This window comes from Pleurodeles waltl, chromosome 9 (genome assembly GCF_031143425.1).
Source record: "Pleurodeles waltl isolate 20211129_DDA chromosome 9, aPleWal1.hap1.20221129, whole genome shotgun sequence".
NCBI lineage: Eukaryota > Metazoa > Chordata > Amphibia > Caudata > Salamandridae > Pleurodeles > Pleurodeles waltl.
This window is the reverse complement of record NC_090448.1, coordinates 259,590,355-259,610,030: the sequence shown is the minus strand read 5'-3', so window position 1 is coordinate 259,610,030 and position 19,676 is coordinate 259,590,355. Positions and strand designations below refer to the sequence as shown.

At 42.1% G+C, this 19,676-nt stretch overlaps 1 protein-coding gene across 1 annotated transcript in view; it reads left to right on the top strand.

Annotated features, from left to right (window-relative positions):
* Window positions 1-19,676, top strand: part of SLC6A11 (solute carrier family 6 member 11) — a 968,432-nt gene that overhangs the window by 789,395 nt on the left and 159,361 nt on the right. Inside the window, exon 11 of the mRNA XM_069206667.1 lies at window positions 5,591-5,728. Within this exon, the coding sequence (XP_069062768.1) occupies window positions 5,591-5,728 (138 nt within the window). The remainder of the gene's footprint in view (window positions 1-5,590; window positions 5,729-19,676) is intronic.

Below are 19,676 nucleotides of genomic sequence, written 5' to 3'. Positions count from 1 at the left end.
AACAGCCCAAGAAGGTCATTTGTACCCCAGAGTGTCAGAAAGCTTTAGACACCCAAAAACAGGCTATGTGTTCAGCACCAGTGTTACTGGCCCCTGACTATAGCAAAGAGTTTATAGTGCAAACAGTGGTTCAGAGGAAGGGATTGGGGCAGGGTTAGCATAAGTTAATGAAGAGGGCCAAGATCAACCAGTTGCCTTCATCAGCAAGCGACTACTCCCCAGAGAGAAAAGATGGAGTGCCATTGAGAGGGAGTCCTTTGCTGTGGTCTGGTACCTGAAGAAGTTGAGGCCATACCTGTTTGGCAGCCACTTCCGTGTACAAACTGACTACAGACCTCTCAGATGGTTGATGCAAATGAGGGGGGAGAACCCAAAACTGTTAAGGTGGTCCATTTCCTTACAGGGGATGGACTTCATAGAGGAGCACAGACCTGGGACTGCCCATGCCAATGCAGATGGCCTTTACCGGTTTTTCCACTTAGCTGATGAGGACTACGAGGGTGTAGGTTAGTACCCATCACCTTTCATCTGGGGTGGCAGTGTAGGAAAGTCCTCCTTTTTGCCCTGGTCACCCCCAAACTTTTTAGACAGGTATTGGTGGTTACTGACTCTTGGCTGAGCCTTGGGTACTGCTTACCAGTCCCAGGGCGAGTGCTCTGTGTAAAGTGGATATGCAAATTAGGCGAATTATAATTGTCAAATGTATCCTACCTATAAGTACCTAGTATATGGTAGGGCATGGAGGTTTAGGGAGCCCAGCATAGGTAGTGCCCCCATAGGTGCACTCCTGAGGTGCCCAGTGTCATTTTAAAGGCAGGCCTGCCTTGCTGGCTGCTTTTAAACTAAAGTTACATGCAAATGCGACTTTGGAATTAAAAGTAGTTCCAAAGTCTTAAACTACCTTATTTTTACATATAGGTCAACCCCCAAGGTATGCCCTATGTGCCCCTAGGGCTGGGTGCCATGCAACTATAAGCAGGGACCTTATAAACATAGTTTTCTTAGCCCTGGTGAGGTAAAAAAGCCACATTCATTGTCCCTCATTGTAGTGAATGGCCTCCATAGGCTAGAATGGGGAGACTTTATTTTAATTTTAAAAATCTCCTTAAGTAATAGATACTACAAGTTTGGTTTCAAATTAATTGTTATAATAAATCCCACAACTTCCAAATGTTGGATTTAATATAACTTGCTCAGGTAAAGAGTTCTAAACTTTACCTGAAAAGTTGCCAACTTTTGCCCTGCAGTGTTTTTGCTGCTGTGATCTGATTGGCCAGCCTCTGGCAGCCTGGCCAGGCTGCCTTGATGAGGTGTGAAGTGGTCTGGCTCAACACAAAGAGATGTGCCTGGGGGAGGAGATCTCCCCTCAGCAGATTGGGAAGCAGGAAGGGGGAGGGCTGCTAACTGGTCTTCAAAGGCGGAGAAGGACATTTTTGAGCAACCCAGCAACACCTTCACATCCTGCAAACCCAGACAATTAGGTGCCCCCTTCAATAGATTAGGAGAGGGCAGGAGAGGGGTGTTTTTAGGATTTTTAGCCACACCAATGGGTGGGCTCAGCCAGATGTAACCTTCAAAAATCACTTTCAGCCATGATGGATTTGTGAGGAATGTTGCTCACTGGGATTGATTTTTGCCACTCTTCCCAGGAAGTGGTCATCATAGGGAGAATGGCCCTTCCCCTGATTGGAGAACCAGGACCCCCTGTTTTTCACCCAGAAGCAAGAATCAAACTGGAAGACCAGCACCCACACCTCAGATCCCTATCAGATCCCAACAAGGAAGACCTACAGGAGAAGAAGGACTGCCCTGCTGGACCCCTGGCCTGCACCTGCACCCTGCACCAGCTGCATACTTGGGCTTCACCACAAGAAGGACTTTGCCTGGCTTCAACTGGTTCAAGGAGGAACTCCCTGTTTGCTACAGGTGAAAACTTGCTAACCAGAGTCCCCTGCACCAACTCCTGAAGAAACCAACCAGCTGACCACTGTCCAGTGGCCAAAAAGGAGTTTGTACCAGGTGCATTCTGTGAGTTATAGTCCGCACCACCAAGGAGCATATCAGAGCTTCTGGAACCTTGGGGTGAACCGTGGACCTCAAAAGACCCTTAAAAGAACATCTGGAAGAAGATCCAGAAGTTTGGAGAACTTTGGATAACTTTTGGAAAAAAGCTCCATAGAGGGTCCAACCCGCCGCAGCCACTCTAGCCGGCTTGCCTCAACCAAGACTCGGCCTGACTTGCAGGTTCGTCCCGTTGGCGAAAATCTCCAAAAAAGAGACTAAGGGCCATATGTACAAAAGCTTTTTCCCCATAGACACAGAATGGGTAAAATCCTTTGGTACTTCTGGCCCTAAGTCCGAACATAGGAAGTTGACAGGGACCTCCCAGCCAGCGTATCAAAAGAGGGCTCCAATGACGTCGGATCTAGAATCTGGTTTGCTCCGGTCAAAGGATTTTCACCTTGAAAAAACGACTAAGTCCGAAAGTAAAAATCTCCACTGAGGGCTCCCGCGATGCGTATCCGAGGAAGAATTCCAGGAGGTTGGATTTGACTGGCAGGTTCATCCCGCTGAAGAAAATCTCCAGAAAAACGACTAAGTCCTACGGTAAACTTTTAACGAGGCCTCCCGCGGGCTGTAGCCAAGCCGGGCTCTATCGTGGTCGGCCTTAAACTTTGACTTTGCCCCAGTCCAGGTGCACCCAGATGACCAGATTGGCACTTTTTGTTTCTATGCACTAGAAAGCAATAATTATTTTAAAATTCATATCTCCGGTTCCCCTTATCCAATGTTATTCGTTTTGGTGTCATTTTAAAGCTACAAATATTTCCTATTCTTATAAATTGATTTTGGATTTTTAAACTGTTTCCTGTGTTTTATTTAGTTACTGTTTTGTGATATTTGAATGCTTTACACTTTGTCTCCTAAGTTAAGCCTTGTCGCTCGTTGCCAAGCTACCAAGGGTTGAGCTTGGTTTAATTTACTGAGACCTAACTGGACCTAAGTGGAGATTGGTGGCCTATTGCTAAGTGTAGGTACTTACCTGCCCTTACCAATAACCCATTTTCCAACAACCCCAGTATGTTAAGTGTAACTCTTCTAAATGGCTCATTGTTGTGGCCTTAGTACTTCACATAGTAGGGCATAAATATTTAGCTGCAGAATCATGCAGACAGTTTTTTGCATTAAAGACACAGGCCATAATAATAAGCCATTTAACAATTCGTGGGTAAATAAAACAAATTGTTGCGCGTCAAAAATTTTAACGCCGGCTAACGCCATTCCAAAGCGCCATGCGGGCACCTTATTTATGGAATGACGTTAGCCGGCGGAGCTGACTGGTGTGCGTAAAAAAAAAAGACCCACACCAGGCAGCGCCGGCGTAGGGGGAAATGGAGCTTGGGCGTCAAAAAATGGGGCAAGTCGGTCTGAGGCAAAAAATCTGCCTCAACCCGATTTGCGCCATTTTTTTTTACTCCCACCCTCCATTGACATGACTCCTGTCTTAGCAAAGACAGGAGTCATGCCCCCTTGCCCAATGGCCATGCCCAGGGGACTTATGTCCCCTGGGCATGGTCATTGGGCATAGTGGCATGTAGGGGGGCACAAATCAGGCCCCCCTATGCCACAAAAAAAAAATATATATATACTTACCTGAACTTACCTTAAGTTCCTTGGGATGGGTCCCTCCATCCTTGGACGTCCTCCTGGGGTGGGCAAGGGTGGCAGGGGGTGTCCCTGGGGGCATGGTAGGGCACCTCTGGGCTCCTTCCGAGCCTACAGGTCCCTTAACGCCTGCCCTGAGCAGGCGTTAAAAAATGACGCAAAAGCGGCTGGACGTCATTTTTTTTGACCCGCCCACTCCTGTGCGTCATTTTTGCACGGGAGTTTTAATAAGGTGCACATGCCTTGGAGTCATTTTTTAGAGGGGAACGCCTACCTTGCATATCATTAACGCAAGGTAGCTGTCCACGCTAAAAAATGACACAAACTCCAAGATCTTTGGCGCTAGACGGGTCTAACGGCAAAGTATAAATATGGAGTTAGCTTTGCGTCGGATTTGCGTAAAATAAAACGATGCAATTCCGGCGCAAACAGAGTATAAATATGCCCCTAAGATTTTTGGAGCTAACGGTCTCTGGGACTATCATGTGAAGTGAGCACTTAAAGTCAGTGGCGTAGCATGGGAGGTGCAGGGGGGGCCGGCCGCACCAGGCGCAACATCTGGGGGGCGCAAATTACTTGCCTTGCCCCGCACTCGCAGCTCTTAGGGGGCGCAAATTACTTGCCTTGCCCCGGGTGCTGACAACCCACGCTACGCCACTGCTTAAAGTGCTAATTTAGCCTCAGTTTCTACCACAGTTTTGGGCTGATTGGTATCTTAAATTGTTGAAGAGCTGGAGCAATGCTACTAAAGTGGTAGTTGTTTGTCACTGGAATTCTAATGGTATGTGATGCTTTTGGTTGGATGTTTAGCAGCAAAGTAAATAAAGGATACAATATAACACAATAACAGGATAGAAAGGTGAAATAACACTGCTACCACAAATGAATGTCATTAGACAACATAACAACAGTCAAAACAGAATGCTACATAAAAGCCTTAGTAGAACACAACTAGGACATAATGCAATAACGCAGCACCAGTAAAACACAACAGCACACAAACAGAACATATCCCTAACACAACAAAAAGCAATACAACAGATCTGTACAACTAATCTTGCCATAGATTACCACTTCCACAAGTCTGCTTTTGTTGTACGGTGGTAAAAGACGTTTACACCAAGCATTGCTTTACTTGCCCCCATTTACATGTAATAATGCCAGTCAAAAACGTTTGTGATATGGCCCTTTTTCTCACTTATGGAGAGGGGTTGTATTGCAGTTAAACATTTCAGAAATTTTGCATTCACTCTATGGTCTACAGTTCAAGATCATACACGAGAAGGTAATATTGCTGAGATGAGCAAATTCACACTTTTAAATTATTGAGGAATAGCATCTAAATCCAGAGAGAAGATTATAGTTTGCTTTAATGCGAGATATTATTTTTCTTGGAACATTTCGTAATTGGGATAATACTTTTTTCAGACTAAGCATAAAGTTTATTATACCATTCCCAAGTAGTTTAAGACAGATATTGATGTTTCACGACAATTTTGCCATCAGAAAAATAAAATAATGAATATTTTCTCCATTACCTATCATTTATCCAGATTCTAGAACGTCTCAGTTGCTTCTGAGATAGCGTGTTCTACAATTCTAGCAAGCTGTGTCAATTTATACATGAAACAGAAATATTATTTTGGTGTGTTGTTTTGTTGCTAGAATAATGTTCACTGAAGTGAATAATGCTCTTGGTGATAGAGCGTTCTGGCTGCTGGAGAGAAAACCGTCATACGTACAAATTATAACACCCTTGTACACACCAGCTCTCAATACAATTGTTTCTCTTTTTTTTGCATTGTCCATAATTGTTCAAGGGAATGTCGCCAGCTGCTTTTCAATTCTTCCAAAAATACCACTAATGTTGAGGCACTTTGCATAATTATAGTGTACTCAAAGCCTTTCTTTGATTGTGTTGCAGTTTGTGTGTGTAGAAAGCCTTGTGACAGCGGTGGTGGATATGTACCCCAAGACATTCCGAAGGGGATACAGGAGAGAACTGCTGATTCTCGCGCTTTCGGTTGTATCGTTTTTCCTTGGATTGATTATGTTAACTGAGGTAAGATTGATCTTTCACATGTACTACGTCACATGATAAAATGATTGCAGTATTGGCAGCAAGCACACGTATTGCATGACAAATGGCTCGCAAATTGTCTGGTTTTAAGCTATTTGCTTGATCTTACCATTTGAGCTGGGAAATCCTCAGCAGCTCATCAATACAAAGTAGAACGGACTGCCTCTCATCTACAGGGAAGGGAACAATACATGGAAGAGGACAGTGAGTTGAAACCTTCATTGTTTAAAGAGGAAAACCCTTACCCGCGAATGGGTGGCATGCTTCATCATCGTGCCCCTACTGGCACCTTTCCAATGGAGTAAAGTGCAAGCTATTACCCATCAACACATTGAGGAGCGTAGGGGGGGATTACTGATGGATACTTTGTCAGGCCATTATTGTCTATCTGGTCTTGAAGGTAACGTGCAGCGGTGAAATAATATGAATTACAGCCACCTACTGGTTGGAATGTTCACATTTTATTAAGCCTCTCAGTTTTGGAATAAAATTAATTTGGGCGTTAGTTCTACCCACTAGTTGAGGTTGACATGTTTCTACCTATTCAATCTTCTAATGATGTGTCAGTGTCATTCATCAGGACTGGGCGCCCCTTCTGCTTGAAAAGTAATATCAAATTTAAAACGTTTTATGTACTACCTGCATCTGATGAGTGTAAATGATGGCAGGTATCCACCTTAGTCATCTGGGAGTTGTAGTACCAGGTAAAAAGAAATCACAATTAAACTCCTTTTAGCTACCACTAGCAACATTATTAATTCTAGTAGACAATGTCCAAAAGAGTAAATATATGTTACTGGGCGGTCACCTATGTGAGTGTGGTCATGTGTGAAACTGGCACTTCATCCTTGGACAAACTGCAAACAAACATGTATAAGCGAGTATTTAAACTGCCTCAGAGTGCATCTCCTGCACAAGTGTGCCTGGAGTTTAGATTATTGAAACAATTCACTGGGAGACAGTATGCCACTATTAAAACATGGTATAAAATACGGTTTAATCAAATCAATTCACTCCATAATGCTTTAAGGCAGTCAGTAGACAAGGACCCTTGTACCTTTTATCGGAAATTTCTCTGGTTAGCATTACAAGAAACTAATACAACAAATCTTTGGAGCCTGAACTTACCCCACCCTACTTTTTGCAAACCAATAAATAAAGTAGCAAAAATACACTCATTTGTAAATGATAAACACACGCTGTCCAGTCGTATGCATGCCTGGATGATAAGCCAGTCGTACTGCAAACTCAAGCCATCAGTATATCTAAATATGACCTACTCCTTTTATTTAAAAAGAAAACGGATGGCATCAGATTTGATGTCCTGCCATCCATAGCCGATCAACCATCTTGGAATTTGATAGCTCACAATCAAAAAAGATATGCGGCGCTACAAAGAGGGCCATCATTCATGTGGTTTGCATTTGCTCTTTTTAAAAGACCACTTGTATCCTGATGGTGAAAAAAATCTCTAATAGCGGGGCATCAGAACCTGCAGAATGGGCGTTGCAAAGGGTCTTGACCCTCTGGCCCCCCACATTAATTGTATCTTGATGAAATTCGTTATTTTTATGAAAAACTATTGAAATGAAGTATTTTATGATGTGTTTATGTTTTATGGTGTATCGTGTACATGTTAATATTGTGATGGTTTTAAACAATTTCTTCTTCTTCTTCTTCTTCTTCTTCTTCTTCTTCTTCTTCACACCTATAAGACCAGCCCAGATCCCCCCTAAGCTCCCAAATGACTTGATGTGTAGTAGCTTGCATTCCATTTGAAAAGCATTAGGAGGGGCCCAGTGACACACAGCAGCTGGAAGAGAGTTATTATCCTTTAATAGGGAAGGTTTTCACTCACACTATCCTTTCATTTGTTGTGTCCTTCCCAACACATCAAGCGGAGGCAGTCAGTTTTAACATGTATTAATTGGAGGTTGTACTGACTATCCCTGATCCTCCTGACCCTTCTGTGTTAGATCATTAGTACTCAACATTTTAAATAGAGTACAACATAATAACCTGTATTAACACCAGTTACTGTGGGTATCAGTAATTTTGAGAACCAGTAATACCGTGGTACTTCAAATCTGCACCAACACCTGAGAAATATGCAATTACAGCAGTGATTGTAATTACTGCAATCAAATTCTAGAGTAATTCTCCATTTTAAAATTGTTTCTAACCCATAGTTGTAGGTAGTGGACAGCAAAGATAATGTCTAGGAAGAGGGAAAGTAGGAATGTGGCATGACGGGACCTGTGGTTTCCGAATCAGCTTGAAACAACCAACTTGGCAAATATTGATCATTTAGATTGAGTTCCTTAAAGTATTGTGTAGTGTTCCTCTCCTGCAGCCACATGATGAAAAGGGTAAAATAAATGAGTTATTTATCTAAACATGTGAATTGTGCAAATGTAAAGATTTTAAATGCTAAGGTGGCATTGGGCATCTACAAGCCAAAACTGGTAAAAATGTAGATAGTGCTTTAATCTGAAATGAATAATTACAATATAGAGAAAGGTGGGAAAAGTAATGAAAAGAAACACCTAATTTATTTCGAATTATCTTACCTTTACGTGGTAATATACAATCAACTGCATTAATTACACTATCCGATCTGATAATTGATAATTATTCTGATGGTAAATATTGCATGTTACAAAAGAAAACAAATCTGCATGGTTAAACCTTCCACTAAGAGTACAATTACTGCCATGGTAAATGCATTACCACCAACAGCAATTACATTCCTGTAGGCAATCCCCTTTTTATAAAGTGAAAACGCCATAAAATAATGCTATACTCTACCCAATGAAAGATCAGATTAAGAGCTAGTTGTATAAGGGTTAATCCTCCCAAAATGAGCATCCACACAAGAAGGTTTACGAATATGCTGTTACTTTGGATTCTGGTCCGAGCTTTCTTGTTAAGATGTAACATAACCTGTTTGCACCTTGACTGACTCGGGCGCAAGACTTTTTCTGTACACATACTGTAGATTTGCTTCTACTTTGCAGGAGCCATCTGAGTGACTGGCTGTCCTGCTCACAAGCACTCATTCTGAGCATGTGCATGGACCTGCAATATCACCAGCGAATATGCTTTGACATAGTGGGACCACTGTCTTGTTTTTATAGTTAGCTTTTTATTGTTTCTCAAGGCTTTTAAACTTTTTTTTTTCTTAATCAGGAGGGGCTAAATATTGCTTTGTATTGTCATTATAAATTATTTCTAGGGATTGTTATCTTGGCAAGATTTTGGGGATACAGTCATTGCCAGACCTTTGTTACACTTTGACTGCGGTGGAAGAGTACCCATGCAGTTGGTTTGTCTCTCACTTTTCTGCAGCTTGGTGATTAGAGATTCAGAATACGATCTCTTGCTCTATGTATGTGCATGGACTCTCACTATTACAATATAAATACGTCAATGTACATGCCTACGCTAAGTCCCAACTGTCTGGCAGCATACTCTTCCCATCAGTGCTTAATGTGTGCTGCTTGTTTCCAGTGCTGAGCACTGGCACTTATTTTTGAGTGCCAGTGCTTATTCTTCTGCCTCAAATATCAAAACATTAGTCCTCCGGGAGAAGCGTATGTTTACACCTCCACGGCACTCTTAACTTTTTATTCAGAAGCTATTTATAACCAAACATACCATCAGTAAGTCAGTACAAATCACGTTTTATTTTTATCATCCTGACCAAATCATTCATCAGTTGTAAAAAACGTATACATTTTAAACCATAGGTGCTCCTAAAATATAACGGCGCAGTGCAGTGATTATAGTGATAGTTAAAGTACCATAGTGTTTTATACAATATTTACAAAAATGTGGTTAAAAACAATCAAGAAGAACATTGAACTTCAAAAAGACACCTTTATTCCAGGTATCTCGGTCACCTTATATGTTAAACCACATTTGATAGTCAACATTTCAACCCCATATAAAATTAATTAAAGGAACATCTTCAAGTCTAAAAGCTTTTTGTGTTGGTCGCACCTATATTTGTGATTTTTTTTCTTTTCTCTTTAATTCCATTAGTGTCTTCAAGTCAATAGCATTTTTTTTCAAAAAATTTAATAATATAATAAATAAAAGTGTATGGTAAGGCAATTAATTAATACCTCATTCGATTTTTCATTAATAAATGCCAATAATTATCTTTTTAGTCTCAATTGTTTATTTATTATTAGTATCTCTTTTCATCTAGTGACCTTAAATATTAAAATATTATTTAGCACCCCATGAACTTAGATATCCGTAACTATCATTTACTCACATGACTTTCGCCGTGTTGAGCAAAGAAATCTAATAATCTAGTCCTTCTCTGTCATGGCGCAGATTCACATGCACCCTAGTATCCTTTAGGGATGCTCTGTATAACAGGATAATTCTCTGTACTTAAATTGCTGAACTCCCTCTATTATTTAAAAAAATCAATCATCTTAGTCACTTGTTTATCAAAGAGCATATGAGTACCTTGCCTTGTTTTTATAAAAAAAGAAATACCCTTTTGGCAACAGTTTTGTAAACCACTTAAAAACAAATTAAGCGGGTGCCGAATATATCCAAATACTTATATGATAGTATGGCAACCTTCCGTTGTGTGCTAAAGAAACTTATTGAAATAATGTGCAATAATTTGAAATAATATGTCCAAATATTTAGTTTGATATTCGCTAAATCCGTATAAATCGTCCGCGCTTATACGCTGACACTATATAAGGGCTAAAATGGGTAATGTATCCCAAATGCAAAAAGTATCCCATTTCGTACTTACTCGATCCAGTCTTTACGTGTGTATCTAAACACGGTCGCCTCTTTTTTAAACAGCCGTGAGCATCTACGCACTCGGTTTAAATAAACACCGATCTGCGTGACGCGCATAGCTCTAATTGCCTGTGCTTTTTTGAAAGGGGACAGAGCCTTAATGTTTATTTACTTTTAAAGAGACACCACCCAAAGGCCCGAAGGTATAGATTAAGTACCATTATCCAAAGTTCTTAAAGGGTCAAAAGGGATATATATTGGATGAATTAATTAATCGAAAAAAGGAATAAAGGGAAACAAAATTACATTGTACATGATACCGCTAAACATATTCAAAATTATTTGGAAAATAACGCATCCCGAAATTGAAACCACACCAAACTCAATACAAACCATGGTTATTCGCCTAATAAAATGGATAATGCCGGCACCTGGATACCCTCACGGCTGACAAAAAAGATCTCTACAGATCTATTGATTGATTGATCTCCTTGATATGGATTTAAGTGTTGGCTAAACATGAGGTGCTACTAAATTCTCAAATTGTGAAAACCTTTCTTAAAGTTGTTTAATAACCAAGTCTTCAAGGTGTTTCTGAACTCAGAAAGAGAAGAGGAGCTCTGGAGATAAAGGGTTGTTAATTTAATGTCTTCCCTGCTAGGTAGGAGAATGAGCAGCCTCTACATTTGCTATGTTGGATGAGGGGGTGAGGATTACAGAAAGGGATGCGGAGTAACAGTAGCTGGTGAACTGATGAAAGTTCAGGCAGTGTTTCAAGTAGGATGGTCTGCAGTTCTGTAGGGCCTTGAATGCATGGGTCAGGAGCTTGAACTGGCATCATTTCTGTACAGAGAGCCAGTGGAATTCCCTGAGGTAGAGGTTGATGTAGGGTTGTCTAGGGAGATCCAGGACGAGTCTGGCTGTGGCATTCTGTATGGTCTGTAGTCATCAGAGGAGGTGATCTACAATCCCTTCATAGAGAGCAGTGCAGTAGTCCAGTCAGCTGGATGTGAGGGCCTGGGTGATGGTGAGTCTTGAGATTGGCGGTAGCCTCTTGAATATCTTACGAAGAATGAGGAGAGAGAAAAACTAGGAGGAGGAGACAGAGTTGACCTAAGTCATCATGGTTAGCTTGCTGTCCAGAATGATGCCTAGATTCGTAGCATGGTTAGTGGGGGTTAGATTTGGTCCAAGTTTAAGAGCCACCAGGTTGCATCCCATTAGAAGCTTTTGTTTCCAAAGATCAATATCTCTGTCTTGTCTGTGTTGAGCTTCAGGCAGTTGTCATTGATCCAGTTTGCCACATCTGTCATGCAGTTGTGGAAGCTGGTTTTGTTATTGGTGGTGTCTTAGGAGAGGGAAAGAATGAGTTGGGTGTCACCAGTGTAGGATATGATGTTGAGTCTGTAGGTTTTGGCAATGCTGACAAGAGGTGTCATATACGTTTTGAAGAGGGTGGGGCTGAGAGAGGATCCTTGGATTACTCCACAGATGATTTCCTTGGGTTCAAAGATGAAAGGGGGAAGGCAGCCTTTTAGCATTGTTCTGGTGAGGAAAGAGGCAATCCATTTGAAAGTGGCACCTTGGATGCTTATTTTGTGCAGCTTTGTGATGAGTGTATGGTGGGAGACCACATCAAAGGCTGATTAGAGGTCTAAGAGGATCAGAGCTGCAGTCTCTCCTCACAGTCATTGGTAGCCACAATGAGGGCTGTCTCAGTGGTGTGGTTGCTGCAGAATCTGGATTGGGAGAAGCTGAGTAGGAGGTTCTGTTCAGATGTGAGGAGAGGTGTTAGTAAATTACTTTGTCTTACACTTTGGCCATGAATGGGATCATGGAGATTGAATGGTAGTATATGAGTTGCCTGGGGTCTGCCAGTGGCTTCTTTAGTTGACATTAACTTCTGTGGGTTTCCAGGCTTTGAAAAAGGTGGCTGTTAGAAATGGGGTCTTTGGTTGACAGTCAGGTTACCCCCTGTTCAAGCAAGGACCCTCACTCTAGTCAGGGTAAAAGAGAATCACCCTCAGCTAACCCCTGCTTACCCCCTTGGTAGCTTGGCAGAGCAGTAGGCTTAACTTCAGAGCGCTAGGTGTAAAGTATTTGTACCAACACACACAGTAACTTAATGAAAACACTACAAAATGACACAACACCAGTTTAGAAACATAGGAAATATTTATCTAAACAAAACAAGACCAAAACGACAAAAATCCAACATACACAAGTCAAGTTATGAATTTTTAGAGATTAAACTCAAAAATAGCGCTTAGAAACAAAAATGCTTCGATGAGATGTTAACACGGCGTCGTGATGAAGTCGTTCCCAACAAGCCGACACCAACGGCGCCGGACACGGAGTCGTGTAGACCCCCAAGTACAGTACCTTTGGTGAAGAGTGAAAACAAGCCGATGCGCGAAGTCGGGGATCACGGCGTCTGTGTGAAACGTTGAATCCAAGCACTTCGATCGGCGTTGGTCACGACGTGGTGCGGTGACTTCCACGGAGTCGCGGACTTCAGCGGGGCTGCTGCGGCGTCGGGCCTGCGAAGAGCGCCACGTTCCAGCGAAGGTCACGGCGTCGGGTGCAGGCGGGGTTACCAGATTCAGCAGCGGCGGCGGTCCAGAGTCATCCGAAGTCGATTTCCTTGGATTTCCACCAGCTTTCCTTTTAAGGGCCCAGGGACTGGATAGGGCACCACTTGTCAGAGCAGGAGTCTCTCCAGAGACTCCAGGTGCTGGCAGAGAGAAGTCTTTGCTGTCCCTGAGACTTCAAACAACAGGAGGCAAGCTCTAACTCAAGCCCTTGGAGATTTCTTCACAAGATGGAAGGCACACAAAGTCCAGTCTTTGCCCTCTTACTCTGGCAGAAGCAGCACTGCAGTAAAGCTCCACAAAGCACAGTCACAGGCAGGGCAGCACTTCTTCCTCAGCTATCAGCTCTTCTCCAGGCAGAGGCTCCTCTTGGTTCCAGAAAGGTTTCTAAAGTCTGTAGATTTTTGTGCCCTTTTTATACCCATTTTAGTCTTTGAAGTCACCTTTCTTCAAAGGGGACTCACACCTACTTGTGAAATTCTGCCTTGCCCAGGCAAAGCCTCAGACACACACCAGGGGGTTGGGCCGGCATTGTCAGAGGCAGGCACAGTCCTTTCAGATGAGAGTGACCATTCCACCCCTCCCTCCTAGCAGAGATGGCTAATCAGGAAATGCAGGTTACACCCCAGCCCCCTTTGTGTCACTGTCTAGTGTGAGATGAAAAACAACCCAACTGTCAAACTGACCCAGACAGGGAATCTACAAACAAGGCAGAGTCACAGAGTGGTTTAAGCAAGAAAATGCTCACTTTCTAAAAGTGGCATTTTCAAACGCAGAATCTCAAAATCAACTTTACTAAAAGATGTATTTTTAAATTGTGAGTTCAGGGACCCCAAACTCCACATGTCCATATACTCTCTAGGGGAATCTACGCTTTAATCATATTTAAAGGTAGCCCCCATATTATCCTATGAGAGAGACAGGCCTTGCAACAGTGAAAAATGAATTTAACAATATTTCACTGTCAGGACATATAAACCACATTACTATATGTCCTACTTTAAACATACACTGCACCCTGTCCTTGGGGCTACCTAGGGCCTACCTTAGGGGTGTCTGACATGTAAGAAAAGGGAAGGTTTAGGCCTGGCAAGTGGGTTCACTTGCCAAGTCGAATTTACAGTTAAAACTGCGCACACAGACACTGCAGTGGCAGGTTTGAGATATGATTACAGAGCTACTTATGTGGGTGGCACAACCAGTGCTGCAGGCCCACTAGTAGCATTTGATTTACAAGCCCCTGTACCTCTAGTGCACCTTACTAGGGACTTACTAGTAAATCAAATATGCCAATCATGGATAAACCAATCAACATTACAATTTACACAGAGAACATATGCACTTTATCACTGGTTAGCAGTGGTAAAGTGCTCAGAGCTAAAAAAACTAAAGCAACAGGTCAGACAAAATAGGAGGCAAAAAGATTGGGGATGACCCTGCATAAGCAAAAAAGTGGCCATGGCAATTGAGACATTGAACAAGTTGGTGAGTATGTTGCTTGCTTCTCCTAGGTTGAAGAAGTGGTGAGGGCATGGGGCGGTTGGGGCCCCTGAGTGGACCAAGTTCATGATGGAGGTGGAGTGCTGTGGGGAGAGCTGGCTCCATTCAGCAAGTCGGATGTCTGTGGTGGTAGTGGGGTCATTGGTATGCTTGAAGAAGTTGGTGGCCTTGAGCTGGGGTTTGAAGTTTCTGCAGCTGAGGGGGTTGGAGAATTCTTTGACGATGTTGAAGAGTTCTTTGCAATTATTAGAGCTTCATTTGATGAATGAGGTTAGACCTTTTTCTCTGATTCTATCAACTGTCTATGGTAGAGGTTGAGGGCTATCTTGAATGTGGTCTTGTAGGTCATGTCCTTGCTGGTGTGCCATCTCCTTTACAGTTGTTCACAGTGTTTTTAGTGGTTCTGAGGTCAGTGTAGCAGCTAGCCTGCTTGGTAGACCTTCTGTGGGTGTTATTGCTGATGGAAGTTACGCTGTCTGTGCAGTTGGTGATCCAATTATTGAAGTATCTGGCCTTCTGCTTTAGGTTGTTGGAAAAGATTGGGTGGGTGGTTTTGAGGGCATTGATCTATGTGTCCTTGGAGGCTTTGCTTCAGCTGTGGTGCGGGCCATTGGGCAGACTGGGGGGCGGAGGTTCGTAAGCTGGTAATGATGAAATGGCCGATGGAGTGGTCGGTCCAGGTGAGTTCTGTGGTGTGGCTGTACCTGATATGCTCAATGGAGATGAAGATGGGGTCTACCATGTCACCTACAGTGTGCATGGGGATGTGGATGAGTTGGGTGAATCCGATGTTGTTCTTGCTGTTGAAAGGTTGGCAGATTTGATGTCATTGTGGTCGTCAAGATAGAAATTGAGATTCCCGAGGAATATGTAATTGTTGAAGTCTATGGCAAGGGGGTCGATAACTTCAGTCAGTGATGAAGATGCAGAAGGTATGGTCCTAGAGGACGGTAGGTGAGGATGCCCCTGAGGTTCAGGTTGTAGAGCTTGGAAAAGTACACTGGAGGCAGTCCAGGCATGAACTGATGCAGATGGGCTGCGTGCATCTGCTGTGTGGTCATGCTGCTGCCTGCATTAAGTAGGTCCTGTGGTGGGTGGGGCTTCTGTTGGCAGAAAGAAAGGTTAGCTAGAAACCAGGGTAACGGTGGCAACTGGATCAGGCTGGAACAAGGAGGACCTGAAGGCTACAGGCAAGTGGGAGGCTAGGTGCCCAGGTGCTCACTGTGACAGACTATAATTCTACCATCAAAACAATATCAGAAATGATCCAACTTTACATGTAGGTTCACTAAATCAGTGAAACAGACAAGAGATGCTGACAGGAGTACTCAAACCTCTAGACAGGTGAGAAGTCCTGAAGGTTGATTCCATTCCAGCTCTAAAAGTGTCTCTCAAACTCAATCTACTCAGGTCCATTTAATTTAGATTCTCCAGATGACATTTGCCCTACCAGAATCCCATATGACTCAGCAGAACGGTGATTCTGCAATTACAGTTATTTTGAATCATTCCTTTGCTTCTTGCCAGGGGAAAATATCTGTTATAAACCTGATCTTGAGACATATCTTGAATCTAATTTCAGGATAATAGTTCTTTCTCCATTTATTACAAATAATCCGAAATGTACTCTGCCAAGTGGCTACTGAATCATCTAGAGCACAACAACTAACTAGATCTGGATCAAATGAGCATTCGACCTCCAGTAGGCACTAAAATTGCATTGATCTCTATCTTCAACAAATTAAACATGAGTATGAAAAATGGACACCTGGCAGGCCTCATCCTTTTACATCTTTCCACAGCTTTTGAGACATTTATAACAATCATTTCCAAATGTAGGCCCTGGGAGTACAACTTTTGCCTGGTTCTCTACATTTCTGACAGATGAATTACCAACCACTATCAATGGCACATTTGGATGATAGGTGGATCCCTCTAATGCAATTATTTGGCCAGTCTGATGACACTTAGCTTATCTTCCATTTTACCCACTCTGACAGGGAGATACAGCCATTTGTAAGCCTTGCCTTTCTGTTATTCAATTATGGGTGAGCCCAAACATGCTGAAATGTAATGCTGAAAAAAACAGAGATTCTGAACTATTGTTCCAACTCCCTTTGGAATGTCTACTTCCGGCCTGTAAGTTTAGCTGCTTTGATAAACTTAAGGCCTGATTACAATCTTGGTGAATGGAGTTACCCCGTCACAAATGTAATGGATAGCCCATCTGCCAAATTATGATTCTATTATATCCTATGGAACTTGTAAATTGGTGGACAGAATATCCGTCACATTTGTGATGGAGTATTCCATCTGCCAAGATCGTAATCAGGCCCTTATGCTTTAAGTTGGCAAATGACTTTCCCTTGAACCATGTATTAATTCTGTAGTATTTGCAAGGTCATAGCAACTGAAATGTCTTAGGAAAATTCTCAGAGTTATCCTTTACAAATTCATGCAACTGTGTTGTCAGCAATCCATTCTATCCAGGCTTGACCTTATTAACACTTGTACTTGGATCTGTCTTTATAACCTCTCTCCAGACAGCAGCTGATCCAGAACATAGCCATGAGGCTAGCTCTTGGACTGCACCTGTTTGATCATATCATTGGGTCCAGGTGTAATCTGCTCTGGCTACTGGTGACAAATAGAATACTTTCAACATCATTATATTTACCCAATAAAGTCATTAACTATATATTTATGTCCATGCCCCCATAACCTATATTACTAAATGCACTTCTACACTGGTTCTACATTCTGCTTCCAAAGTCAAGGGAATTGTTTTGTGATTTAACAATGCTGGTGTGAGAAAATGGATAATTGGTCGAAGTGGATGGCAGTTTTCTTCAAGTAATAATGGCACTGTGCCTTTCTAGGCCCAGTGAGGTATTAATAATTATAACCTTAGCCAACCCTTAGTAGCTACAGCACAGAGCACACAGGCTTAACTTAGCAGAAATATGTAAACCATTTATCAGTCACAACACAGATAAAAAGCAGAAGACATAACACAAAACAAATCCCACTCCAATGTATAATTTCGAAACAATTTTAACAAGCATAGACACCAAAATGACAAAAATCTGATGTAGGAAATTGGATATATGATTTTTCAAATTGTAGGTGTTTCTAGCACTAAAAACCACAAAGTACCAACCAAAGGTATCTGGTCATGCAAGACCCAGCCAAAGGCAAACGTCAGATACATTAACGAAGTTCATCCTGGTGGAAAAGTTTACTTACAGAAAAGTAGTCAACTAGCCCATGGAGTCCACTCTTCTGACCTACATACAAGTGAGGAGCACGTTCAGCCCTTGGGGGTTCTGTTCACAGGTTCAACAGAACATTATTTGTCTTCTGCATGTCCAGATGTGTTCTGAGGAAGGTACTCATTTGTGCTACTTGTATGCCTGGTACTAGCTTGTGCATGGTTGGTACTCCATGATCAATGGGGGAAAAGTTCCTAAGGACTATCTCACTGAATTCAACCTCACTTACTTTGGAGTTCACCCTAAACAATCCCACAGTACATTATTCTATTAAAATTCAACATTGCACAACCTTTCTTCCCTTGTTTAGAACTCTGAGCACACCCACTGAGGTGTTTGGGGAAATGAGAAACTTCCCCATAAATCAGTTTTGAAACAGGTTCCCCCCTTTGGTATTTGTTGGAACTCTGGCTATTTGTAAAAAAAAAAAAACAGGGGCAGGCCTAGGTGTGAGTTACATCTGTTTTCATAAAGGATGCCCCTTTGAAGCTTGTGTACATGGTGAGCACATCCCCCAGCCATCCTGTGAGGAGGTCACACCTCCACCTAGCCAAGGCCCTTTTGTTCCCTCTCCTAGGAGGCATTCACATGTCTGTGCATGGGACCAGAAGACTGCTAGTTGACTGTTAGTGATTAAATCTGAAAAAGCTACTAGACGTGAAACTACCATCTTTCAAAAAGTGTCTTTTTTTAATAGTAATTTACAATCAAACTTGACCATTAGATTAGATTGAATTGCTATTGATTTGAATATTTGAATTATGGTTCCATATATCTATTCTGAAACTAAAGTTATGCATTATAAGGTGCTATAATGTAACTCAGTGTTGTGGCTTTCTTTGGGAGAACCAGGCATGCCACAGTGAAACATGTAAAACATATGTGTACATATCATACTTTTGAATTACCTCCCACCCAACCCTATGGGCGTTTAAAAAAACATAAATAATAAAAAGGAAGGTTTCAAACTGGTTGGAATTGCAGTTTTGAAACTTCACACTGAGGAGGCTGGAGCAGGCTTAGAGTCACTATATGAGGGGCAATCCCTTAGCGACCTTTAATTTTCAGATCCTGGTTATACAGCGTGACTAGGAACTTACAGTCAACTTAAAAATACAGTCAAGGATTAGCCAGGTCTACACATTGTTTTGTGACAGAGCAGGAAGCGCCCTAGCATTTAAAGTCCTACACCAGCAGTAAAATCCAGCAAAAGGATGTGTGGGGGTGACCACACAAAAGGCATTTTCTCACATCCAGCTATTGAGGGATGTCTTTGACAGTTTTTGGCATCTCTACAGAGCATAAATTAACCATCAGGTCCTGTGCAAGCCATGTTTGACTTTGAAACTCATCTTTTCGCTGAATGGGGCATAAAAAAGCAATCAGGGCTAATACCAGGACAGTTCTTAATGAACTGGATATGGATCATTAGGTCAGCTAAGGTCTACTGATATCTGGATTATCTTGTGGGTGAAAAGCTAGGCAAGGGAAACAGTAGAAACCAATGAAGAATGTATTCACAATAGAGCATTGCTTATAATGCAGCAAACCAAATAGAGCAGTCTTTAAAAACAAAATTGCATAGTTCATATTGAGAACATTTACTTCGATAACGATTCAAGTGTGTGTGAACACATAACAGACCTGTGAAGTGTTGGTTCCATGACACAATATAGAGTTTAAACGATTGAGACAGAAAAGTATTATTTCAAAAATGTCATGGACATTAATATTTTCTTCCCATACTTATAAGAGGAATGGCAAAATATTGTGTCAGAACTATGGTCAAAACAA